General features: G+C 41.2%; 1 protein-coding gene across 1 annotated transcript; it reads right to left on the bottom strand.

Annotated features, from left to right (window-relative positions):
* Positions 1-7,418: 7,418 nt before the first annotated feature.
* Positions 7,419-20,721, bottom strand: GTF2A1 (general transcription factor IIA subunit 1). The gene is made up of 7 exons (XM_084264199.1): positions 20,517-20,721; positions 18,085-18,149; positions 15,989-16,064; positions 13,561-13,694; positions 12,377-12,697; positions 10,109-10,198; positions 7,419-7,857 (listed from the first exon to the last, which is right to left on the bottom strand). The coding sequence occupies exons 1-7, from the start codon at positions 20,704-20,706 to the stop codon at positions 7,750-7,752; spliced, it is 984 nt and encodes a 327-aa protein (XP_084120325.1). The 5' UTR covers positions 20,707-20,721; the 3' UTR covers positions 7,419-7,749.
* Between the last annotated feature and the right edge of the window lie 2,693 nt (positions 20,722-23,414).

Genomic DNA, 23,414 nt, shown 5'->3' with positions numbered 1-23,414 from the left:
TAAATCTACCTTTTTTTGTTGTTTAAACCCATTACCCCTTGTCCTATCACTGCTTGCCCTTGTGAGCAGTCCCTCTCCAGCCAGCTGACAACTCTGTACACATACACAGAATTTTACCAGATGCTGCTTTCATGTTTTAAGATTAAAAATACTTCTTGAAATCAGACAAACTCAGTCCACAAAAAATAGCATGTCAGAAATATTATTCCTAACACTAATGCTTTCTTTGTTAAAAGCTTGAACAAGGGAAGCTTGGGAGCTTTTTCTTCAAAAAACTTGAGTTTTCTGCAAAACAGGCAACTCAAGACAGAACAAAACGCACCAGCAGAGTTTCCACAGGGTGAACTCTGTAATTCATCCTGCTGTAGAAACACTGTACTCCCCAGAACACTGTTACTGTGTTTCCCAGGAGACCTTACCTGTTGATTCCAGACAGCTCACCTGGAGTCAGCCAGTTGTTCCTCGGAGATCTGTAGGAAATTCCTGGATATAGGTATGGCAGGACACACGAGGATCCCTATCTGCAGGGACCTGGCAGGCAGCAGGATTCCTGTGAGAAATGGGAATAAGCCTTTGGAAAAAATCCAGAAGCCAGGTGTTCTGGCAGAAAAAACTGCCTTGCCTTGTTTTCCCAGTCCAAACCGTTCTTCCCATCACTAGTTAGGAAGGGTTTTTCATTACCTTGGCACTCAGTCCTGAGAGCTCAGACACTTACAGAGCAGCATCCCAGCTCCCTTGGGATCCAACCAGCCTTCTGTTCCCCATGTCTAGAGGGCTTGTCTGCAGCACAGCTCTGCTGTGCTCGGTGCCTCTAGTGAATCACAGACTGGCATGGTTGGAAGGGACCCCAAGGGTCACAGAGTACCAACCCCCCTGCCACAGGCAGGGACACCAACCTCCAGGCCTGGAGCTACACAAGGCTGCCCAGGGCCCCATCCAACCTGGCCTTGAACACCCCCAGGGACGGGGCATCCACCCCCTCTCTGGGCAGCCCCTTCCAGCCCCTCACCACTCTCTCTGTAAAAAACTCCCCCCTAATATCTAATCTAAACCTTCCTTCCTTTAGCTTTAGTCCATTCCCCCTTGTCCTGCCAGTGTCCACCCTTTTAACAAGCTGATTCCCTCCTGTTCCTCTGCTCCCTTCAGGTACTGGGAGGCTGCAGTGAGGTCCCCCCACAGCCTTCTCTTCTCCAGGCTGAACCAGCCCAGCTCCCTCAGGAGAGGCAAGGCATTTCTGCCTGGACAGAATCATGGGTCCTTGTGCACCTCATCTCTTGTTAGGAGGATTTTTTTTCAATTATCTTTTGAACTTAGGTAGTATCTTTGGTTTGGCTGCCACTGGAATGCGCTCACCCAAACTCAACACTTGCTGCTTTCTGTTTCACTAAGTTGTTTACAAAACTGAACTAAAAATGAAAACTCAGATACATGGGGTTTTTTTAAGCAGTTATCACTTAAAATCCATCCTTAGAGAACTTTTTTGACCTATGGGCAACTCAGCATCACTTGTAACACAAAGCACTATTTTCAGTTATTTATTCTCTCCCCACGTTACCTCATTATTTCAGGTAACCTCCTTCAGGTCAGGCACATTTAGACTATGTAAAAAGATGTAATTGCACAGGCACCTCAAAAAATAATTGGGAAAGTCCTCACTGCAAAGAAGAAAAAAGAAATTGTCATAACAACACTTGTCTGAATGTTACATACCCACCCTGAAGGTCAAAAGCAGTTCAGCTGCAGCTCGTTGGGCTGTGCTCTACACATCATTACATCTGAAAGGATTACAGGGGGTTTGGCATAATCCCATTAGTGGTAAAAAAAATAAGCTGGGGAGGGGGAGGGGGGGGAAATGACTGCCTTGAAAACAAGGGGCAAGACCTTGGGTCTGTAACACAGTGCTTTGCAAACAGAAGTCCAGGTTAAATGAAAAAACAACAAAACAAACCAGACAAACCAACCCCACAACAAACCAGCAACAGAGCAACTCCAAAGCTGATCCAGCTGTAAGGAAGGAGGAGCAGCTGGAACTGAATAGGGACATGCTGGAAGCTCTGCTCATAGCATGTGGTACTTCTCCTCTCATGCCTCTACAGCTGAAATAACAAAGCCATCAAGAAATCACACCCATTGGGAAAGAAAAAACAGGTATTTTAAAATACACTGGGTTTTGCCCCAAAATTATCCTTGGGATACTTAACTCCTGGCATAGGTTGGAGAGCACAACTAACACTCACAGTGATAACGGCCTCACCTCTCCTTACAGGCAGTTTTGTTTTGTATTTTGAGTTCAGTACCAATTTGTCTCTGTTTTGCATCCCCTTCTCGTTTCAGGGTCCTTTTGAAAGTATTTTGGCTGGGACAAGAAGCCATTTTTCCAAACTCTTCCGTTTTTCTCAGGCAGTAATCATCTTTTTCTTTGTAAAACACCATGATTTCAGACACTTACTTATCCAGAATGATCTCTAAATCTTTTTCAAGGCGACAAGGTGTATTTTATGGGAAAAACAGTTGGTTTTTTTTTTTAGACTTGCCCAAGTGTTGAGTGCTGGAGAGCAAAGAAAGTTTAAGGGGGAAAATCTTTCATATTAGGGAAAAAACCAAACCACCCACTCCTTATGATTTTTGCTCTGCTATGCCTTTACACCATTATAGCTAAAAGTTTACTTCAGAATTCCACACATAGGCAATGGATCCTTTAACTTACATTCTTTCTAACTATACTGAGAATTTCCAGTTTAAAATGTAGGTTAAAAATCAAGCACAAATCATGTCTCAAGACACTGCTTTTAGCCAGGAACTAAGATGTCACCTGCTTGAACTGGAATGCAATTCTCTCCCATGGCCAGGCAGCTCTCATTCCCATCCAAGCAGTATGCATCTTGCTCCTCAGTGCTGTCTCACATCTCCCTTTAGAGGGAAAACATCCAGGTGGCACACCAAATTATTCAACCAATTTTGTCCCAAGACCTACATCTCAAGATACCACAGGGATAAAATTCTTATATAAATGTATAAATGCAGAAGTCTGGTCTCAATATTAAAAATTGAGGGGTTTTTTTTTTCCATAATGTTGTGATGATGCTAACTGGGAAGTCAACGAGGCAAACTCAACAAGTAGGTGACAGTGAAGTTACCTGTGTGTGATGGAAATAACCTCAGAACCTTGGGTGTCAAGCCTGACACATTAAACAAAGGCACGTGCAAGATAGGAAATGAAGTGGCAAAGGTTTTTAAATAACATCTTTAATTAAAGTTTTTGCAAAGGCAAAATATTAAACTTAAAATAGGTCTTAGTACATCAAAATACTAAGTTCTCTAATCGTATTCCAAGCATGGCCTTTGAAACATAATATCCTGTATATCACAGAGGAGCAACCTTGATCTGCAATTGTACAGAATGAATTTTACAAACATAATAAATATATTTACCCCCCTTACACATAACAGTATATGTACAACAGCAGTTGACAATAGTAGCTCAGAACAGCAAAAAAGGATATTCCCCCACTCCATAATCTATTGGTACCCTATGCACTCTGGAACATGTCTCATCGGATGGCTGTACATATAGCTAACCCAAGATAGTCCTTCCTGTTAAAAAAAAAAGCTCCTTTTGTTCCACAATGTCTAATCCCACCAAAGAATAACTAAAAGACACACTGCATGAACTGCCTGAAAAACAGTAGACGACAGGGAACCCAACGGACTGGTTTCTACACGTTTCCCAACCAACCACAGCAATGGGAAAACAAGACTTTAGATGCCAGACACCAATGCCTAACGATGGGAGGGTTTCTTCAGCTCGTATAGTCACTGACCTCAGTCTGCACAGAACTCCAATTTCTGCTGGGGGTGCGTGGGTGGGGTGGCACACGGGAAACCCCACGATGCTGTGTAAGGCAGCCCAGTATCAATCCAGTGTGCCTTATCCTAAAACCACTGTTCACTTCCTGGACATCTTATTGCATTCTACTAGGAAGCTTTTGCTTTGGGGGGGGGGGGGGAACTTTAGGGGGCTTCACTGTTTTTTAAAGGGAGTTTTTACAAATTAAAAGAGTTTGAATCAAAATGAACTTCACTTAACAAGGTCTCCAACGCCTTCATTGGAATTCAGAAGTTTTACTCTGGTAGTGTTATGTGGTGACATCATTACTGTCAAGCAGTGGAGCTGTTTTCACAGACTCAATGAAGTTTACTGTAACACTCCTAATCGTGCAGCAGAAATAGAAAAAAACCCCATTTATTAAAAAATCTGTTACGTGACAAAACATGTTCTTTGCTCTTTTTTAGAAATTCAGAGTCATGTATCATATTCTTGGAAACAAACTCTGACCACACTTATCACTTCAAATCATGTTTAGGGAACTGAATGATGTTCAAATGCAACTTGTGAGTACAGTGCAGGAACAAGGAGTACGAAGCCTCAAATAAATCTTGTCACTAACCAGCAACTGAGGGGGAATAAAAGCATATTTTATTTAAATAGTCCAATATAAAGTTCCTTACGTGACTAAATTCTCTATTATCTTCTTCACAGAAAACATACTTCAATTTGTTTTCAACTTAGATGTTTTAAAATGATTGCACACACCAAAACCCAACAGAATTAGAGAAAAAAAAAAGTTGCTTTTCTGATTGAAGCACTGCAGGAAATTTACTCCCTCAGGAATCCAAAAAAAGTATTGTCATACTGGCAAAACAGGTACTATGCAAACTGAAAAGGCACAAGACTCCCAGTTTTGCCCAGTTGCTCTACAAGTTTCCATCAGCCATCATGGTTATAACTATGAATTTAACTTTCCCCATTTTTCCATCATAAAAAGGTGCTCCATTATCTGTGCAAATTTTAACATAAGCCCTCTTGAAATCATTAATTGTTTCCATAATACTGAACTATTTAAATAGGAAAAAAAAATAACAAACCCCAAACAAAAAAAGTATTTCCAAGGGAGGGGGGTGGGGGACAATAATTATGAACTATGAACATGGGGATCCCTTGCCCTCTGAAAGGAATGGTTTCTTTGGAACCTAATGAAATGGTCTGTTCAGTTACATTGTTAAAACCATGATTAAAAATTCAAGTACAATAATAAAATTAAGCAAACTACATTCTTACAGCAAGCTGCTACAATAAAATGAAATTAAAACATGCTTTTTTGATTTAAAAAAAAAAAAAAAGGAACACTTGATGTAGCAATAAGAGCACAGTTTGGTATGTTCATGTTTGACTGGCTTTCTGAAAACTTCACAGGTATCTGTATTTGAAGACAAAACTCCTTCTCTGAAGAGCATACCATGCAATGGGCTTGCAAGAGACTGCAAGTTCAGAAAGCTTCTCACATCCTTCAGAACAGGCTGCGCTGAAGTTACCTTTAAAGTGCTGCTGTACCTTAGAAATAAATAAAAAGGCTATGCAGCTCCTAGTATATGTGTGTGGGTGGGGAGAGGAATCAAACCACTCAGAGGTATGAAAACAAAGTGGTGCCCGAATAATCCGGGTTCCTGTAGTACAAACAGCACCCTACAGCTACAGGGATTCTCTTTCTTCTCCTTCTCTTGGTGGGGTTGTGCAGTGTTGTGGGAATCTTGCTGAAGTCCACTACTTAAGACTTGCCAGAAACAGGTATGGAATGGGTGAGGGAAGGAAATTAATTGGATTGATTTGATTGCAGTTGTACATCCAACAGTGTTAAAAAAGATATAGTAACTGCTTTGCTCAGATAAAAGCAAAACACCCATCACTGAGATACCTCAAAGCCCCAAGTTTAAAAACATCTCAATTGTCAAAATGACAATTCCATTATTTAAGAATGAATTAGAAGAAACATGAATTAACTTTAAATGTCATACTAAGAACCATATGCCTCAAGACACAGCCTACAAGCAGTTTTAGTCTGTGTCAGTGAGAGCAAAGGTGCACAAAATAGCAAAAAGCCCCCTCTTTACAGTGTGTTTTGAGTTTCCTATGTACTACTGAGACTATGAATGCACTTGGAGGCGAGCAAATCAAGAGAATGAAAATTAGAGCAGCTGTTTTAAATGCTAAGATTGTTAAATCCTTTAAGAAATCTCATTCTCAAGTAAAAAAAGGTCAAAAACCATGGTTCAAATGTCTGCTCCTGAAAGTCTTTCCCAATTTTAGTTAAATTTATCTTTGCTGTGTCCTTTATCCATCATGTTTCCATGATCATTCCTTCCTCAAGCTTTTCTGAAGCATAATGCCCATTCCCTCTCCTGGCTCTGGAGTGACTGCCTTTCCAAAGCCAGGGTTGAGAATAACTTCGGTGTGAATACAGGATGTTCACTTCTCAGAGAAGGATGGGGAAGGAGAGGGGGAGCAACCTTGTTGCTTTGCACCAGAAAACCCCCAAAAAAAACCCCACCCCAACCAAAACCAAAAGAAAACCCACCCAACCCACCCCCCACCCCCCTGAAATAACAACAACAACAGAAAACCCCCACCACAAAACCGCACCTCTGGAAAAGGCAAGTGAAAAAGTGACTACACAAGGTTTAGTGCATCCAGCTGCTTGATGTTCTGTCACCAAGACAGCCTGAAGATACCCTAACAAAATCCATGTTGTCAAAGCTGTGCAGCTCTCTTTGTGAAATTACATGCCACCTGGAAACTTTAGAGAGATTAGCTGCTGTAGGTAACTTATAGCTATTCTTTTTAGTGAAGTGGATCTTTAACAGAGCTGCAGCCAGGATGTTAGAGATTTTATGCACTTTTCTGTATTAAAAATTTAGTCCTTCCTGTCATCTGTTGAATTATTTGTGGATATCTGGACGACACATGTAGTAAGCAGGTGAAGGAATGCATCTATTATGCCATTACCTACACAACTGATTCAGGTCTCCAAAGCCTTTTAAGAACAAAATAAAATAAAATTCAATGGGAACTATAATATTCCTTTCAGTTCAGTGATGCTGAACCACCACCAAACAGCAAGAACATAATTACCAGGTTAAACAATCTGACTCTTGTGTGGGGGAGGAGCTACAGGTGCTTAGTATTTAAAAAATACGGCTCTAAATAAGGGTATCACATACATGAATTAAAATAATTTGGAAATATAAATGATCGTTTTACCATTTTGTAACTGCTAGGAACAACCACCTGTTTATGGGGAATTGAAAACAACAAATAGATATAATAATTAATGAGCATATCAGAATTAAAAATATTTTCCTTATACAAGTTATTTAAAATTTAACACCTTAATTCTTACCCTTCTGTACAAAGCTTGCAACGCCTTTAAGTAACATTCTGACCACCCTCACTACCCAAAAGGAAGTGTTCAAAGCAAAGATTTGTACACACAATAAGCATTTTCAGATTAATGATCTATGAAAGGGAAGAGTTCCTTCAATCAGTGGAAGAAGTATTTTAAAATCTTAAAATCAAGGGAAGAAGGGGGAGGGAGACGGACAAAGCCTTACATGCTAAATACCAGCTGCAGGTACCTGTATGTAGAATTGATAATTAAGGTATTCCTAACACACAAAACCAGCTCCCAGACAACGCTATAGCTGCTACAGTCCATGGCTTGCTCATCTGAAGTAGTGTCTTTGTTGCCACGTTTTACCTTTGTTCCAATACTTTTGTTAATTTCTGGTGTGCAGATACACGTTTTGATTGGAGTACACGTCCAAGTCTCAACCTTTCCTGCTTTTGATTTATTTCTTTTTTCCCCCCCCTTTTTACAGGGAGGTTTGTTTTTTTTTGCTTTGTCTTTTAAAACTTTACCACTCTGCGTCCCCAATGGCTTTGGAAAATACATAATCTCTTCCATTAAGATTCATGATGCCATCTTTGAGATGAAATTTCCATTTGTTTTTACTTCTGTGAATCTAAAAACAAGGAAAAAAGTGGGTAGAAAAGTGTAAGTAAATTATAACAGCAAGCAAAAGAGAAAGATCGTTAGACTTACATTACTAAATCACTACAAATACCTTGAGAATCAATTCTGCATTTAACTATGAAAAACAAAAAGTAATTAGGTGGACACTGCTTCCTACTGAGCTCACACTCCTAACTTTTAAGAGGGTGAGGATTTCAGAGGAGTTCCAGTTGCTCAGCTTTAGCAGCTCCCAACAAGCTTTTCTGGTTGCTATTCTGAGGTCCCTCACTGTCCTCATGAACTGTCTTGAAACTAACAGTTTTGGATTACAGTCTAGAGGAGACAGATGGCTGGGATGCAGATACTTATACCACTTTCCTCCCTTTTAAATTCTCTGTTGAATCTATTGACAAGTCCATGCAGAGTCTGGGCATAACTGAAGATTTTGTAACCAGACTATTCTTTGCAATGTAGCAGTTTTTATTCAACATGCTTACAGGTCTTCTTCCTGCTTTAAAAAGGATCCTTATTCATCACAGTCCAATTAATCAGGCAATAAAATCCACCTTGAATAATCTTTCTGCCTACTACATCAGTCAAAAGGTGTTTGATATCCTCTAGATATGGTTAAAACAATTCCAGACACAGATGAATCCTTGCATATTCTGAGGCAAATATGGAAAAAGAAATTGGTATAGTGGAGGAAGAGAGTTCAGCAGAATTTAAAGGTAAAAAAGCAAAAGCATTCTATATTGCTATTTCCATATATAATGCACAGCACAGAAAGAACACCCTCCTCTGAAAACTATTCTGTCATCAAGAAGAAGCATTTTTAGTTAACAAGGCACAGTTTTTGACAAGTCTAAACCATACTGACTGCTTGTTCCATTCATGGCCCCAGCAGGACTACAGAGTTGCTCTCAGCCTAGAGGACTCTGACCTTCTGTTAAGTATCACAAAAATGCATGATCAAGAAAAAGAAAAGAAGATAGATTTTTCTAAGCTTTACTCATTACAGAGTTTCATCCTAACCTGTTTTGAAAACAAACAATACCTGATTCCATATTCCCATTCATGTTACCATCTTTACAGGTCTACCTGTACTTAACAGTTGTGGTTTTGTGTGGTGGGCTTCGGGGCAGGGAGGGAGGGAGGAGCAGGGGCTGCAGGGATGGCTTCTGCTAGAAGCAGCTAGAAGCTTTCTGCAGGCCCAACACAGTAAACACCAGGTGGGGCAAGGCCAGATGCACCACTGACCAAGGACAAGCCCATCAGCGACGGCCACAGCATCTCTGTGAATCTCATTTAGCTGAAAAAACCCCTCAAACCTAAGCAGATGCTTTTTGCCACCAGAGAAGGGAGTGAGAAGATGTAACAAACTGTGCAGACAACAAGGTCAGTGATGAAGGTGGGAGAGGAGGTGCTCCAGCCACCAGATTCTCCTGCAGAAGACCATGGTGGAGCAGGTTGTCCCCCCCACAGCCCATGGAAGACGATGGGGAGCAGAGATCCCACCTGCAGCATGTCCAGGACCCCACTCTGGAACGGGTGGAGACACGTGGAAGACACTGTGACCTGCACTGGGGCAAGCCCCTGGCACAACCTGCCAGAGGCCCACACTGCAGCAGGTTTGCTGTGGGGACTTGTGACTCTGGGGGGACCAGGCTGGAGCAGTCCTGGCCTGAAGGACTGCACCCCATGAAGTGACCTACCCTGCTGCAGTGGGTGAAGAGCTGATGCCCCTGGGAAAGGACTCACACTGGAGAAGTCTGAGGAGGACTGTTTCCCATGGGTGGATGCCACACTGGAGCTGCCCCCCCCACACACACACAACTAAGAAGGAAAACAACTCATGAGGAACTGACTGAAACTCCCATTCAGGAGGGGAGAAAGGGAGAGAAATGATGAATAAATGGGGAGAGGTGTTTTAAGATTTGGTTGTACTTTTCATTATCCTATTCTGGTTTCTCTGTGTGTGTATTAAATTACATGGGTTTTTTCTAATTCTGTGTTGAGTCTGATTTGCCCATGATGCTAACTGCAGAATGATCTCTCCCTGTCCTTGTATCTCCACTCCTAAGGCTCTCAATATTTACTTTCACCCCTGTTCAACTGAAAAGGAGTGACAGAGCAACTCTGGTGGGCATCTGGCCTCCAGCAAGGGTCAAACCACCACAGTCACAAAGATATTACTTAAAAACTATGACTTGAGAGGAAGAACCACAGAGAAAGTGGAATGGATTCTGTTTGGTGGCACTTACCTTATCATACTGGCATACAACAACGTTTTCTGTATCGAACAGTTCTTGTCCTTCCTCATCACTCACATCATCTTCACTGTTAAGAGGCTCCTGAGGGAAACACATGGGAAGTTAAGCTGTTCAGTCAGATCAGAGCTGTTACTTTGATTACTCATGTGAGACTTGCAGTCTTGTCTATGAACTGCAGGCCCTACAATGCGTTTGAAGTGGGGGATATTAAGCTTTCTAGCAGAATTTCTGCACATATGTGACTCCTTCCTGCCCTCCATCTGAGATGCCCTTACCAACTTGAGTCTGAAAGTTCAGTGTCCAGGCCAAACTCTGGGCACTGCAGCCTTTTGTCACCACAACCACTCTTGCTCTACTGTAAGTGTCCTGCTGTTTAGAATTTGTCTTTACAGAAGTTACCATCATGCAGATTTTATTGTTCCTAAAGCATCTAAGCAGTGGAAAGGCAGTGTTAGTCACATCAGTCCCTGTGTGTCATTAAACATAGAGACCCTATGACCTACTCATCGTGTCTGATGTACCACAAAGAGGAAGAGACTTCAGCACATGCAGGAAGTTTTTACATGAGAAGATAAGAAGATGCTTTGAGATGATCAATACATACAAACTGCCTTCTCCAGACCTTCTAGAATGTATTTTCACATCCCTTAAAAATTACTTTCACTTTTTCTTCTTTCTGCTAACACTCTGATCCAGTGGAAATTTGGTGGGGGGTTTTCATCTCATGCAAATAACAAACATTTCAAAAGCTAAAGCAACCTCTGATAAGTGCAACACAACTTTTCTGAAGTCTTCTGTATAATCCTCATCTTCCCACCTACTCCCAAATATAGAACCTAAAAGGGGAGATGCTAGTGAGAGAAGAACAAGATGTACTAGAGGTACTAACTCCTTCCAAAGTAACGGCCTATTTCAGTGACTTCAAAGGTTTAAGGAACTGGTCCACTCATTAAGTAACTGATAATGAACCAAAGTAGCAAAAATAAAAGATCTCTGGTATGCTGAGATGTTTTTATATGTCTTGGCATATAAAAAATTTCCCCAGGAATTCTAACATTAAGGCAGTCTTAAAGAACACGTAATAATTAAGCATGATGACCTATCTTTAATAAGGCAACTTTTAAAACATTCAAGCTGACATCAATGCTGAGCAATGTAACAGAAAGGTGATGTGAAGCCAACCTGCAAGTTGTAACAGAAAGTTACTGTTACACACCCAACCCTGGAGATGTACTATAGAAAATTTGGTTTAACTCCTTGACAGAAAGGTTCACCCACATATCCTGCATGGGTGATAGACTGAAACGCTGCACATGATCCTCATACTGGTATTTTTAGGATGGGAATGGTTGGACTTGATGATCTTCAAAGGTCTTTTCCAACCTTGTGATTCTGTGATTTTCAATGGACTCTTAAAATAATTGGAAAGGCTGCAGAGAACTGTGGAAGTGATCTGACAGTTCAAAATGCATTGTAGGGATAGATGTAGGGAGTGCCAAGTTTCCCATCAGAGACTGAAATAACTACTTTTAGCTTACTAGTATCCCCTGCACACACACTTGATTGGTTTTTAATTTCGTATTCATTGAGGGGCTTTTTGGTGCTACACACTAAAACTTACTAAGAACCACTGGTTTGGGTCCAAAACCAAGCAAATTCAAAGTCTAAACTGAGCACATATTGTTAAAAATGCATCAAGTTAAGTAAAAATATTCACTCTTGGTCCTATCTACTGATGTTATTAAATCAAGGTGAGATGTATTTCCAGAAGGTGCTTTATAATCCAATCCGAGTTCTCAGGCTTGCCCCAGTGTAAAAGAAAGAATAGTCAGTGAGATACAGGTCAGCCCACATTTATGGATTCCCTCAGTGAGCTAAACACATGCTCTCCTAGTCAATCTTCCTAACACAATGCTTTTGTAGGCACTCACTCACAAGTAGAGCTGATTGTTTCTGTATGCTTATGAAGGTTTCAGAACTTGATGGCTCACCTCTCCATAGCACTGAAGTTTTTAAAAGGACACTGATGACAGTTAACAGTTTTTGCTGTGTCCCCTGCCTTCCCCAGCTGTGCTTCAAGGTGCTTTGCCACTAGTACACAGTTTCCACAACTTCAATAAGGGAATAAAGAACTTGAAGCACAAGGATACAATATTCCCAATAATATTGGGATAAATCATTATTTTAAGAATATCCTTTCAAATATTGCAAGTAAAAAAAAGAAAAGCTTGCTCCAGTTTGAAAGAGCATTGAGCTTACCTCTTCAACTTGTCCATCTTCACCTCCATCTTTCTCTTTGTCTTCCTCTTCATCATCATCATAGTCTTCTTCCTCATCTTCTTCTTCTTCGGACGACGTGTCTCCCGCTCCGTCAACTTGGAGAACAAGCGGCGCTTGTGGCTGTGCCTGTTGTTGCTGTGGCTGCTGCTGACCAGCTGCAGGAATCTGTGCTTGACCCGGTGTAGGGGCAGCCACTGTGGTAGGTATGACTTGTGTTTTATTGCCTGTAAACAGGATCTGCTGGGGCTGAATAATCACTCCTGTCTGCTGGGAAATCCCTCCAGGGATAGGAGCCAGAACCTGATGGAACAGCATTGCAAGTACTGTGGCTGCTAACACAACAGACTACCACATCACTCACTCCACAGAAAACAGAGAGTATCGATTTGACTTGCACTAAGTGGAGAAACAAGAGGTAAAACATTCCACCTGTATCAGTGACATAATATTCAGTAACTACTCAGCATTCATTTTCTGCACTTGGCATTGCTAAATCTAAGACAACCTACTGCCTCCCCATTCTACAACAGCAGCACTACTGCCACACCTGAGTTCCAAGCACAGCAGATGAAGCCTAAATTCAGGCAAAAGATTATTTTTAAGCCTTCTCTATAAAACAATTAAACTTTAAACTCTCTACAAGTTGTTATTTACACTTAAACTGCAGAATTGTGACACAATGCTAAATTTGATGTTTACAGAGTCTTGACGTGCAGCTGAACTTGTAGCTGAACGATGTAAAGACACACTGTATTCACCACTAAAATAACCAAGGGGGATGGGTATGTTTATTTTAGGTATTTTCTTCTATATGTTGCATAAACCAGAACAATTGTAACCAATAAACACTTTTAGAAGGATGTAGACTGGAATTATACACATGATTGTCACCAGGGGCAAAGAAAAGGAATTTTAAACTGTAGCCACTCATAATGTGGCATGAACAAAAGTGACATTGAAAATGACATTTCAAAATTGTTAATGTAAAAATAAATCCAACCAACCAAAAAAACCAACCCCAACACCCCACACCATTTTTTCCCTCAGTATACCACTTCTGACTGTATTCTATTTCAATTTGCTCACAAAAATACAAGCCTCTTCAGTAATTACTACGATGGTTTTCTTTCAAATGTACCTATTTAAAGACTTTTTTTCTTTACCTGCTGTATAACAGGTGCTTGTACTCCACCAGGCTGCATTTGTGGTATGACCTGCTGCTGTAGAACAACTGGCTGCTGTGGCTGAATGATGTACTGAGCTCCGTTGGCAGTTCTAACTACTTGGAGGATCTGGCCTGTAATAAAATAGATATCAAATTAATCCAACACAGAAATTAACTTTTAAATTTAACTTAATTTAGCTTGTTTCTTGGAAGAGCACCAAAGAGAATTAATGGTGAGCAGTATCTTCTTTTCACCAGTGAAAAGATACTCTGCTATAGCAGCTGTGTCAGAAACAAAGAACTAACAGGGTTGTTGCCATCTCAATGTGATCATAAGGTATGCAAGTAAAAAAAAAATACACATATGAAAGCCAAAAATCTGACCCTACAATGCAGCACAGTATTTTAAATACCAGCTCCCACTGATGAACACAGCTCAAAAGATTTTACAGACAGAATGACAAAGAAACATATACTGAAATAGGAACATGGGTATTCACACCACAGATTTCAGACACTGGTAACACTGTCGTATCTCCAGGGTTCTGCCAGACTAACAGAGTCCTTTCCCTAGGAATTTGTAAGAAACTCCTTTATGCATAACTTTCTTTGCAATATTATCATACAGTTGCCTTTTTGCAAAACCTATCCTTTCCACTTACTACCCACCTCTCCCTTCTGTCCCCAGAATGCCTGTGCTCGATTCTGTTAGTCTATAGCTTTATCATTCATTATATATTTTTCCTCATTTCACAAAACACATCCAAGTCCCACACACCTTTGCAGATGGCCTCCAACTCTGTAGAGCAAGAGCTAAGATATATTCCAACGTTAGCTTTTCAGATTTCTAACCAGATGTCACTGTTTTGCCCCAGCTGAGAGCTGAGCTCCACACAGCTGCTTGTTCTTTAAACGGGAATGGGGGGAAAGGAAAGGAGAAGAAAAACCAAGGAACCAAAACCTCACTGGTTGGGATAAGGATAGTTTACTGGGATAGCAGAAAAATAGATATAATAACAGCACCTTATAGCAAAATATATGAGGCTGGTGATGATACACAATGCAGTCTCTCAACAAGCTGGACAAACTCAGGCCTTACAGCTCAGAGCTGTTCTGAAACTAGAACATCCCCAAAACTGAGCGTCCTGGAGCTGCCTGCTCCTCCCTCCACCAGCCCCTCTTTTATACTGAGCATGACAGAATTGGCATGGAATACACCCTTTGGCCAGTTCAGGTCACCTGTCCTGGCTGTGTCCCCTCCCTTCTTGTTGATGGGGAAACAGTAACAACTGAAAAGTCCTTGACTGCTTGACAACAACTAGAAACACAAGATTCCATCCACTGCTAGAAGAGAAATTAACTCCATCCTAGCTGAAACCAGGACATATGGAAAATGGAGGAGGAGAAAGAATTAAGGTAATCCTGAACTTCATACATTTCCCTCAAAGACTGATTTTAGTTCCTGTTCTTCCTCCACAGCAAAAGTCCTATTTACCAAAATAGCTTCATGTATCTGGAAGGGGCCAGCCTGGCTCCTGTGGTATGCCAAGAAAGCAACATACACATTTGTAACTGAAGAAAACAGTAACTTTGACCATGACAAAAGTAACAAATTTGAGCCAAGAACTATTCTATGCTATGACAAACGTTGATGTGCTTCCTTAAGAACTGGAAATATCTGAGTTTCTGGAAACACACATTTAAATTTTATTTCAACTGCACATCCACTAAACATTCAAATGTTTAAAGCAGGGAGGGTTAAGTCCCACATGCAACAGCAGCAACTGGTTCTAAACAAGTCAGTTTTCTCAGATCCTCCTTTACCACACAGAGTAGATCTACAGAATATATTCACAGTTCATGTGGATCAAGCTTATAAAACCAGCATACGACACACGTACATGAAGCATCAAATATGCTGGTCATAAAAGTAACATCTAATGTTCTACACGTGCAGCATAACGGTATTTAAAATGATAAATCTGAAATACAATTAGCATTGCCAGTGAAATTCACTGTGAATTTCACTGTGTGTGCTTAGCTAGCAGGGGAGGCTTTTAGACACTCCTCATCTGAAGTCACAGAGGAAGCAATTCTGCTCTTCTAGAACCAGTCCACTGTGTGTGCTCAGATCATGCATCACAAAGCTCAGAAATACAGGAATGGGAGAGACAGCAACTCTTTCTGTCTTCTTTCTTCATGAGCCTCCCTAAGAAGGGGAACACTTGCACAGACTCTAACTGACACGACTGTTACGTCAGAACCACAGGCAGCGAGCAGAAGAGTGCAGAAGTCTAGTGAAGAGACTGCACTACCACGCAAAGGTTCTGCTTTTCAAAAATGCAGAGCAGGGAGTAAAACCCAGACTTCCTCCCTCTCAAAACACCCTCGAAACCATTGTTTGATCTCAGTGTTAAGACAGTTACCTGAATTTGTAAGTATCTGCTGAACAGGAGTAACGCCTGCAGGGAGAGCCAACGTAGCTGCGGTGGCTGCAGCACTCTGAAATACAAGAGCAGCTTTTTAAACACATATGCTATTGTCAGGGTTTCATCTCACAGCATACTGCCTGGAAGTATGTAGCTTTTTATTGCTGTTTATAATGTTTGCACACAAGTTTCTGCAGCTGTTGAAACGTGGGCATTAATCAATGTACATTATGCCACATATAAAAATTCTTTTCCTTCTTCCTTAGATGGAAGCCTGAAGCAACAATCACTCACACTAAGCATCATACCTTAACCAAGCTCCATGTGGTTTCTTGGTTTATCTGCAAGCTCAGCAGACTTTTTTCTTCTCTGCCTTCTCTGCTCATCTACTAATAAAGAGTACAACACTGCACTGCTATGTGGCAATTTACTTACACTTCTTCAAAGCAGATGAAGATATGGGCCTACAAAGCTGAAGAAACATAAGGTACTGAAGCAATGATCCTGTTTGCCTGCCTTGTTTTCACAAGGAGTGGTAATCAGCCTTGCACTTTTCTTCATTCTGCAAATGATTTGCATTTCCAGTCCCGCAGAACACAGTTCTTTGGAGTGAATATATGCATGCAGTGTACTGGCTGTTCACAGAATGACTAATTTTTCTCTCAAGACAGCTGGTTAGAAGAGAAAGCCAAAGACTCTCAATGGGTAATGATTTGGGCTTGCAATGAAATGGAATTCCAACGTAATTATGGGAGCTCCAAACACAGAATCTGCATTAAGTCCCTAGCTCACAGAGGGAGATGACTTCTCCAGAGGCCATCTCCATTTCAAGGGTCTAATTTCAGCTGTCCATGGAAGCCTCCCTCTCCCCATTATAAAGGAACCATGGCAAATTACTCTTTGCTACTGAAAGGGTTTAAGCTTTATTCTAAGAGTGCATACTTCCTCTTTATGTGAAATACAATGTTCCCATATTGTCTGGTCAATACAGTGATTACAACTGCCAGAATCAGAGATCCTCATGGAAAACAACAGAGAAGTGCTTCTCTGCATCCTCACATCCCAGACAAAGGCAAATGAATCAACTCTCATTATCCTCTGCCTTTCAAGGTACTCAAGGTCTGTCAGATCCATTCTTTAATACCAATTTAGAAATTTTTAATAAACACACAATAATTCCAAATGGATTCTGTCATTATTTGCAGAACATTAGTCTTCCATGGTATTCAGTTTATCTACTTTTTGACAGCACCAGAGTTTTAAAAGCATGGCATATTACAATACCCATCAACAAGATCTAACTGAATGAGAAACAAAAATGTCTAAGTGTTGGTCTTGGGAAGTTACACTGAAACCACACTATGAGTCAGCAGGTAACAGAGAAGTGAAGTGAAGCACACTGCTGCAGCTTTGCCTAATCCCAAAACGTGGTTTCACATGCTTTTACTACTGAAGTGGTATGAATGTAATGAATTTTGGTCTTAATATGCATATTTAAGTTGTAATAGCTGTGGTTTTCATCACTTTGCATGCAGTTATTTCTGTCTTTAGACAGGGCATTTGCAAGGTAAGGTAACCAACATCAACCTCTAGAGATAAAGACTGCAAGGAAACAGTAAACGACCAGACTCCAGGTTTATATGCTATTATAAAACTAGTAAATCAAAATAATGTGACCAAAAAAGATTGGTGTAAATTGCTAAATAATTCCACATTTGATACAAGCTTAACTTTCAGAGTAGTTATTTTCTTTCCAGCATCTAGCAAATACAGTATCCTTATATTACTGTTGTGTTGGTATATAATGACCACATCACCATGCAGATTCATATCAACAGTACTCCAATTTTTTATTAGAATGAAGTTTTGGTTAAGCACATTTAAAGCTGGGAATAAAAAGCCCTAGGTTTGTTATCAAAACTAAAGTCCCAGATTACTATTGTCAGTGCAGCAGAAGAAACTTAGAAAGATGCAGACAGCTTTCCCAGTGTATCCTAAATGGCTTTTATGCATCTGATACCAGATTTGTGCTTGCTGTTTTATCAGAACAACTTACATAATGGCAGTGTGGGCACATAGCCTGCTTTCCTTACCATGCCTGATGCATTCATGTGCGGTATCAGCTTGGAATCTGGCACAATAACCTGCTGCTGAGGTGCTAGAAACAACAACAACAAAAAGCATTTCAGAAACACTGAAAGAGTCTGCCCAAAGTAACATCCAAACCAGAACAACTTAGAAACAGCATCACCCAAGTATCAACTGAGCTACCAAGTAGCTACAGTAACACCTACTGAGCAGTCTCTGATCTTACTAAATGTAACTCACACAACAGCAGCTCTGAGGAGTGATACAGCTATCTTGGCTCTACAGATCCTTGATTTCAAGGGCTTCAGTTACCTATTCTGACCCTAGGGTAAAGCAAGATTTAAACCACATCTCTGAAATTAAAGGTACAAGTGAAATGTTGACAAACTTGCTGGTGCCCAGTTAGCAGAGTTCTACAAAAACATTAATTGGCCGTGGTTAACTCTTAAAACAGATTTAACCAAGGATTGTTGCAAGGTGAAGAATACATAACAGATGCAGCAGTTAGCTTGACTTAGGTCTAGTTAGCACAGCTGTTAGCCAAAGCTCATGGCCTTCACTGTCTTTCCAAAGTAGCAGAAACAGATGAAATACAATCAACCACCTGCCCCAAACAAGACAGGAAAGAGAGAGCTGAACTACACAAACAATCTGTTCAGCATCCAGAAGTGCAAAAGTATCCAAGTCTATAGAACAAGCAGGTTGCCAGTGCTAGTACCAGTCACAGCACACTGGAAAAGTGACAGAGTAATCTGAATAAACTAATGATCAACAAGGTACTCTGCATCCTCTAACCAAAGACACTTAATACTGGGGATAGCAGAGCTTCTGGAAAATACTCTGGGGAGGGAAGCCCCACAGCACTGGGATCTGAGGACACTTTCAGGGAACACAGGGAGAGCAAGAGAGTCCAAGGAAATCTTGTGACCCTGTGCTAGGATCACACACAAGGACAGCAAGATCACCATGCCGATCATCCTGCTCTCTCTCTCTGGGATTGCCCCAGGTCATACAAGGAACTACTGCACCATCTCTCCCATGAAACAGGGAAGTAATTCATGAAACTGCATGCCTGGGATCAAAGTGCTTTGACACCCTAATTTAATTTAGCCTCCACACTGTCAGTCGGTCATAAGCCACAAAACTGGGCAGCAGCACATCAGTTTAAGTGCATGACTACAGGCAGCAACTTACTCTACCCGAAGACACAAACGGGAGGCCAGGGACCTCCATATTAGAGGAGGCAAAGCTGGTCAGTGGAGTACAGCTATTCAGCCAAGGAGCCACTAGAGGTCTTGGTGAGTAGACCTTCCAGGCTCAGCTGACTGTAAAGTAAGCCTAGACATCGGATCCTTTAAAAACACGTGTATTTAGGGGTCTTGAACTCAAAAGCTGAAGCTCATTTACGCCCACACAAAGTAAGCAGCACTGTAAGGAGACAAAACACAAGAAACCCACCAGGGGAAAAAGCCCCAGCAACAGGTTCTTGTCACACTAGTTCTCTTCCATGGCAGTTGGGACTCTGGGTTTAGTTTGGGTTTGTTGGGGGATTTTTTGGGGGGGGTTGTGGGGGAAACAACTCGTAGTCATCTTCTGTGCCCATGAGAACACAGGCTCTGGACCATGAAATCTGGTAACAATTGTGATGTCTGTGACTGACTACTACAGGTAAGTATTTCATGCCACCACTTTAACAGCACACTGAAAACCCAGCTCGAGCATTTCTCAGGTGGCAGATGTGTTTACTCAGCATATATGCAGTATGGTCCAGTAGTATTTATCTTGGTTTGCAAATGACATTGTAATTGGTGAAAATGTTTCCATTTCATTATTAATGGAAAATACATAAGACAATAATTACAAGAAACAATACTGTTGCAGTTAGCTAAAATACAGCTGGAACATCCACACCTACACAGCGTGCAATCTTTTACAACCACAAAAATACCCAGCCATTATGCTTTTCACTTGGAACTTGCCCTAACATAAAAAAAATCTCCTACATATACTTGCATAAAAATTAAGAGTATTTTTCACGTCCTAGTAACCACTTCTTCCAGTAACATATTTCTAAATTAATCTACTCCTAATGATACTACTACCTCATGACTAAATTCTCAACTGTGCAGGTACATTGGCTTGAAATTCCAAAGCTAATGGATTTTTGACAGGCTCTGAAAAGCATGTATTTCAAAAATATAAGTTACCTAGTAGAAAACCAAGAGTTCAGCTTTTCCAAAATCTTCTGAAGAACAGCACGACCACAAATACCAAAATACTTTTTGCCAAGGCACCTCTCTTGAGCCATCAGAGGCAAGTAGAGACAAAATTTATAAAGCTATCTATCAGATAAACATCCTGCCCTAAACTTAAGAATATGCTAAGGAGTTGATCTAACTTCAGTGTCTTTTACCAGAGCTTAGAGAGTAAATCTGACCTTGCTGAGACGCTGGAATAAGGACCTGCTGTGGCTGAGACTGCTGCTGCACGGTCTGCTGCGGCTGAGGTTGTGTGTGATGGTGGTGGTGATGATGCTGCTGTTGCTGCTGCTGCTGTTGCTGCTGTTGCACCTGCAACAAAAGCTGCTGCTCTTCTGAATGGAAGCCATCTACAGCCTTGGACTGCATCAGCTTGTTCTCCCACAGCTAATTTGGAAAAGGAAAGAGCAATCTCTGTGAATGGTTTTTAATCATCAGGATTTGTAACAATTATAAATACAGTACTATAAAACCAGATTTGTTTTCACTATCTACTTAACAAAAATGCCCTTAGGCAAACAGACTGAAGAAGTAACTCTACAGAGGCAATGTTTTAAGAAGATGAATTAGGCATCACTTAAGAAGTTAAGCTTTGCCATTCATTCTTCCAAGTGTGGAAGATTCATAACGACCCTAACAGAAGCATTAATAGAGATAAACTAGTAACTTTAAATTGCCCTTCAAGTTTTTACTTCTCTACCTTCTTTCTTTATTACTTCTTTAATCAGAAAAATAACTCTTTATTACAGCCTTCCACAAGCCATTTCTTCTTGGAACTCCTCAATACAAGTGGACTTAAGACTAGTGCCTCAGAACACGTTTCACAGAAACCACCAGTGCACCCAGGACAATGCCTCTGCACAAGCATGTGCACAGCTGCCATCACCACATCACATCCAGCTCCTCCAGCCCTTTGGGTCCTGCTGTCAGCTGACACGTCTCCCAAGAAAAGCCACAGACACACACAGAACCAGCAGACCTTGCAAAAAGGCAACAACTCAAGTATTCCATTACGGATGGGAGCCAAAGGACTACACCCACCCAGGACTCTTGATTTCAAATCCTGCTTAGGGCTCTGTCGTGGTTTCACCCCGGCTGAGAGCCGAGATCCACACAGCTGCCTGCTCCTTAAGGAAAAGAGCAGGGGAAGGGGGAAGGGGGGGTGAGAGGCAAGGGAAGGGAAAAGGAAAGGGCAAATAACCCCAAACCCAAGAAACTAAGAGGCCCGTGGGTTGGGATAAGGACAGTTTACTAAGATAACAGAAAGATACAATATAACAATGCTAACAGGACTTTAGAGCAAAAATCTATGAAGCTGTTGATACACAATGCAGTGTCTGACCCAACCCACAGCTCAGGCCGTGCCACCCAGAGCCGTCCCAGAACCCGACCATCCCCCAAGAACCGCGCATCCCGGAGCCGCCCCCAGCCTTCCTCCCATCTGCCCCCGATATCCTGGGCAGGACGTAACTGGCGTGGAATACTCTCTTTGGGCAGCTTGGTCACCTGTCCTGGCTTCACCTCTCCTTTCTCATGAAGAGCTGAGAAAGTCCTTGACTGTCTGACAGCAACTAGAAACATCAGGGTGTTATCAGCACTGCTCCCATTGTAACTCCCACACACAGCATCCCATCCGCTGCTGCAAAACTCCATCCTGACCCAAACCAGGACAGGCTCCCTAAACCTCCCTTGTCTCCTTCTTGTCTCCTTCCTCATTCACACTTTGCTGACATCCTTTGCAGGACACACCTGTGATACAAACACCAAGGTGCTTCTCTTACACATTTCCTCTAAGCCAGGTCAGGGTTTCATGGAAAAAAGTTTTCCCCTGGTACTCATAATTCTTTTCCCACTCCTATTTTTTTAATTGTACAAATACATTGAGAGTGTGGGACACCCTGCTTAATGAAGAAGTCCTTATTCAACACCTGAGATAAGCAGGCACCCACTTTCCCAGTTTCCTTTTACTTCTTTATTTCTCTCATTCTCTCTCTCCCACCCCCACCCCATTTTTTCTGCCTTTTTCATTTTGAAGGGCTTCCTTTGCTTGCTGGGAACATGAAGAAAATCACAGGAAACCCATTAAAGCTCAAGGCCAACAACCTGCCTTTCTTTTGGACCCCTGGTACCATTTCAAACCCACTGTAAGTAAAACAGTTCTTCATCTGAGAGCTTCAGAAAAGTGTAATACACAGTGGAATTGACTATATTTACTATTTACAACTCCCAAAAAACCTACTGCAAACCACAAGCCATCCATGCAAGAGTCTGTCAATGCATCCAACAGTGCAATTCCTCTTCTTCAGAAAAACAGGAACATCAAGCAGAGAGAGCATTTTATGTTTCCTGCAGAGAAGTGTTAAGAATTGTCTGTCTGCCTCAAACATATTCTCCCCTTTCCTTTTTAAAGGTATAGTGTTTCATGGACTGAAATGAATGCAGATGCCTGCTGATAGTTTATGTCAAGTTTGACATCCAGATAGAGGAACCTAAGCAAGGTGAGCATATCTCTCTATAGAGCAATGTAATTGAAATCATATGGGGCTGCAGACATGCTGATTAATACAATGCTTAGTTAACTAAAAATTAGTACTCTTACTAAGTACAAGAGTAAGCAGATCTGAAAACCAACTGCTGTACTGGTCTATTAAAAAAAAAATAATCAAACTTTTAAGTTGCAACTTACTGTTTTGAGTTCCAAAAGAACTTGTTCATCCACTCCTTCATCCAGGAAAACTTCTCTGACATCATTGATGACATCTTCAATTACAGACCTGTACAATTTAGGCTTAAAAAATAAAAAAGAAAGAAACTAGTCAGTGTTGTTTTGGAAGAAAATTATCTTTAAAATAAGATTCTCCCCCCAAAAAAAACCCCTCTGCAAACTGAATTACAGAATACACTGCATGCTTCTGAGTGATAAAGATATGGAAAGGAGGTAGAGATCAGCAAGAACAGCTGAAATGTGGTGAGAAGGGGACTATTTTCTATCTTTTGTGACATAACTAAGGCACAAGAGTTTTCAAGCCACAAGGAGTGTTAACTCAAAACAGAGAAAAGGGCATCGTTCTGCTTTC

Source organism: Gallinula chloropus (genome assembly GCF_964237585.1).
Source record: "Gallinula chloropus genome assembly, chromosome: 4".
Lineage (NCBI taxonomy): Eukaryota > Metazoa > Chordata > Aves > Gruiformes > Rallidae > Gallinula > Gallinula chloropus.
Note: the sequence above shows the minus strand (reverse complement) of the source record. Positions and strands in the feature narration are given on the sequence as shown.

Coding starts and splice junctions, on each gene's coding strand:
- GTF2A1 (XM_084264199.1), bottom strand. CDS start 20,706: ATGCAGTCCAAGGCTGTAGATGGCTTCCATTCAGAAGAGCAGCAGCTT. Junction 13,695..15,988: donor GCAGATACTTACAAATTCAG/GTAACTGTCTTA, acceptor ATTTTATTACAG/GCCAGATCCTCCAAGTAGTT. Junction 10,199..12,376: donor AAGATGGACAAGTTGAAGAG/GTAAGCTCAATG, acceptor TGTTTCCCTCAG/GAGCCTCTTAACAGTGAAGA.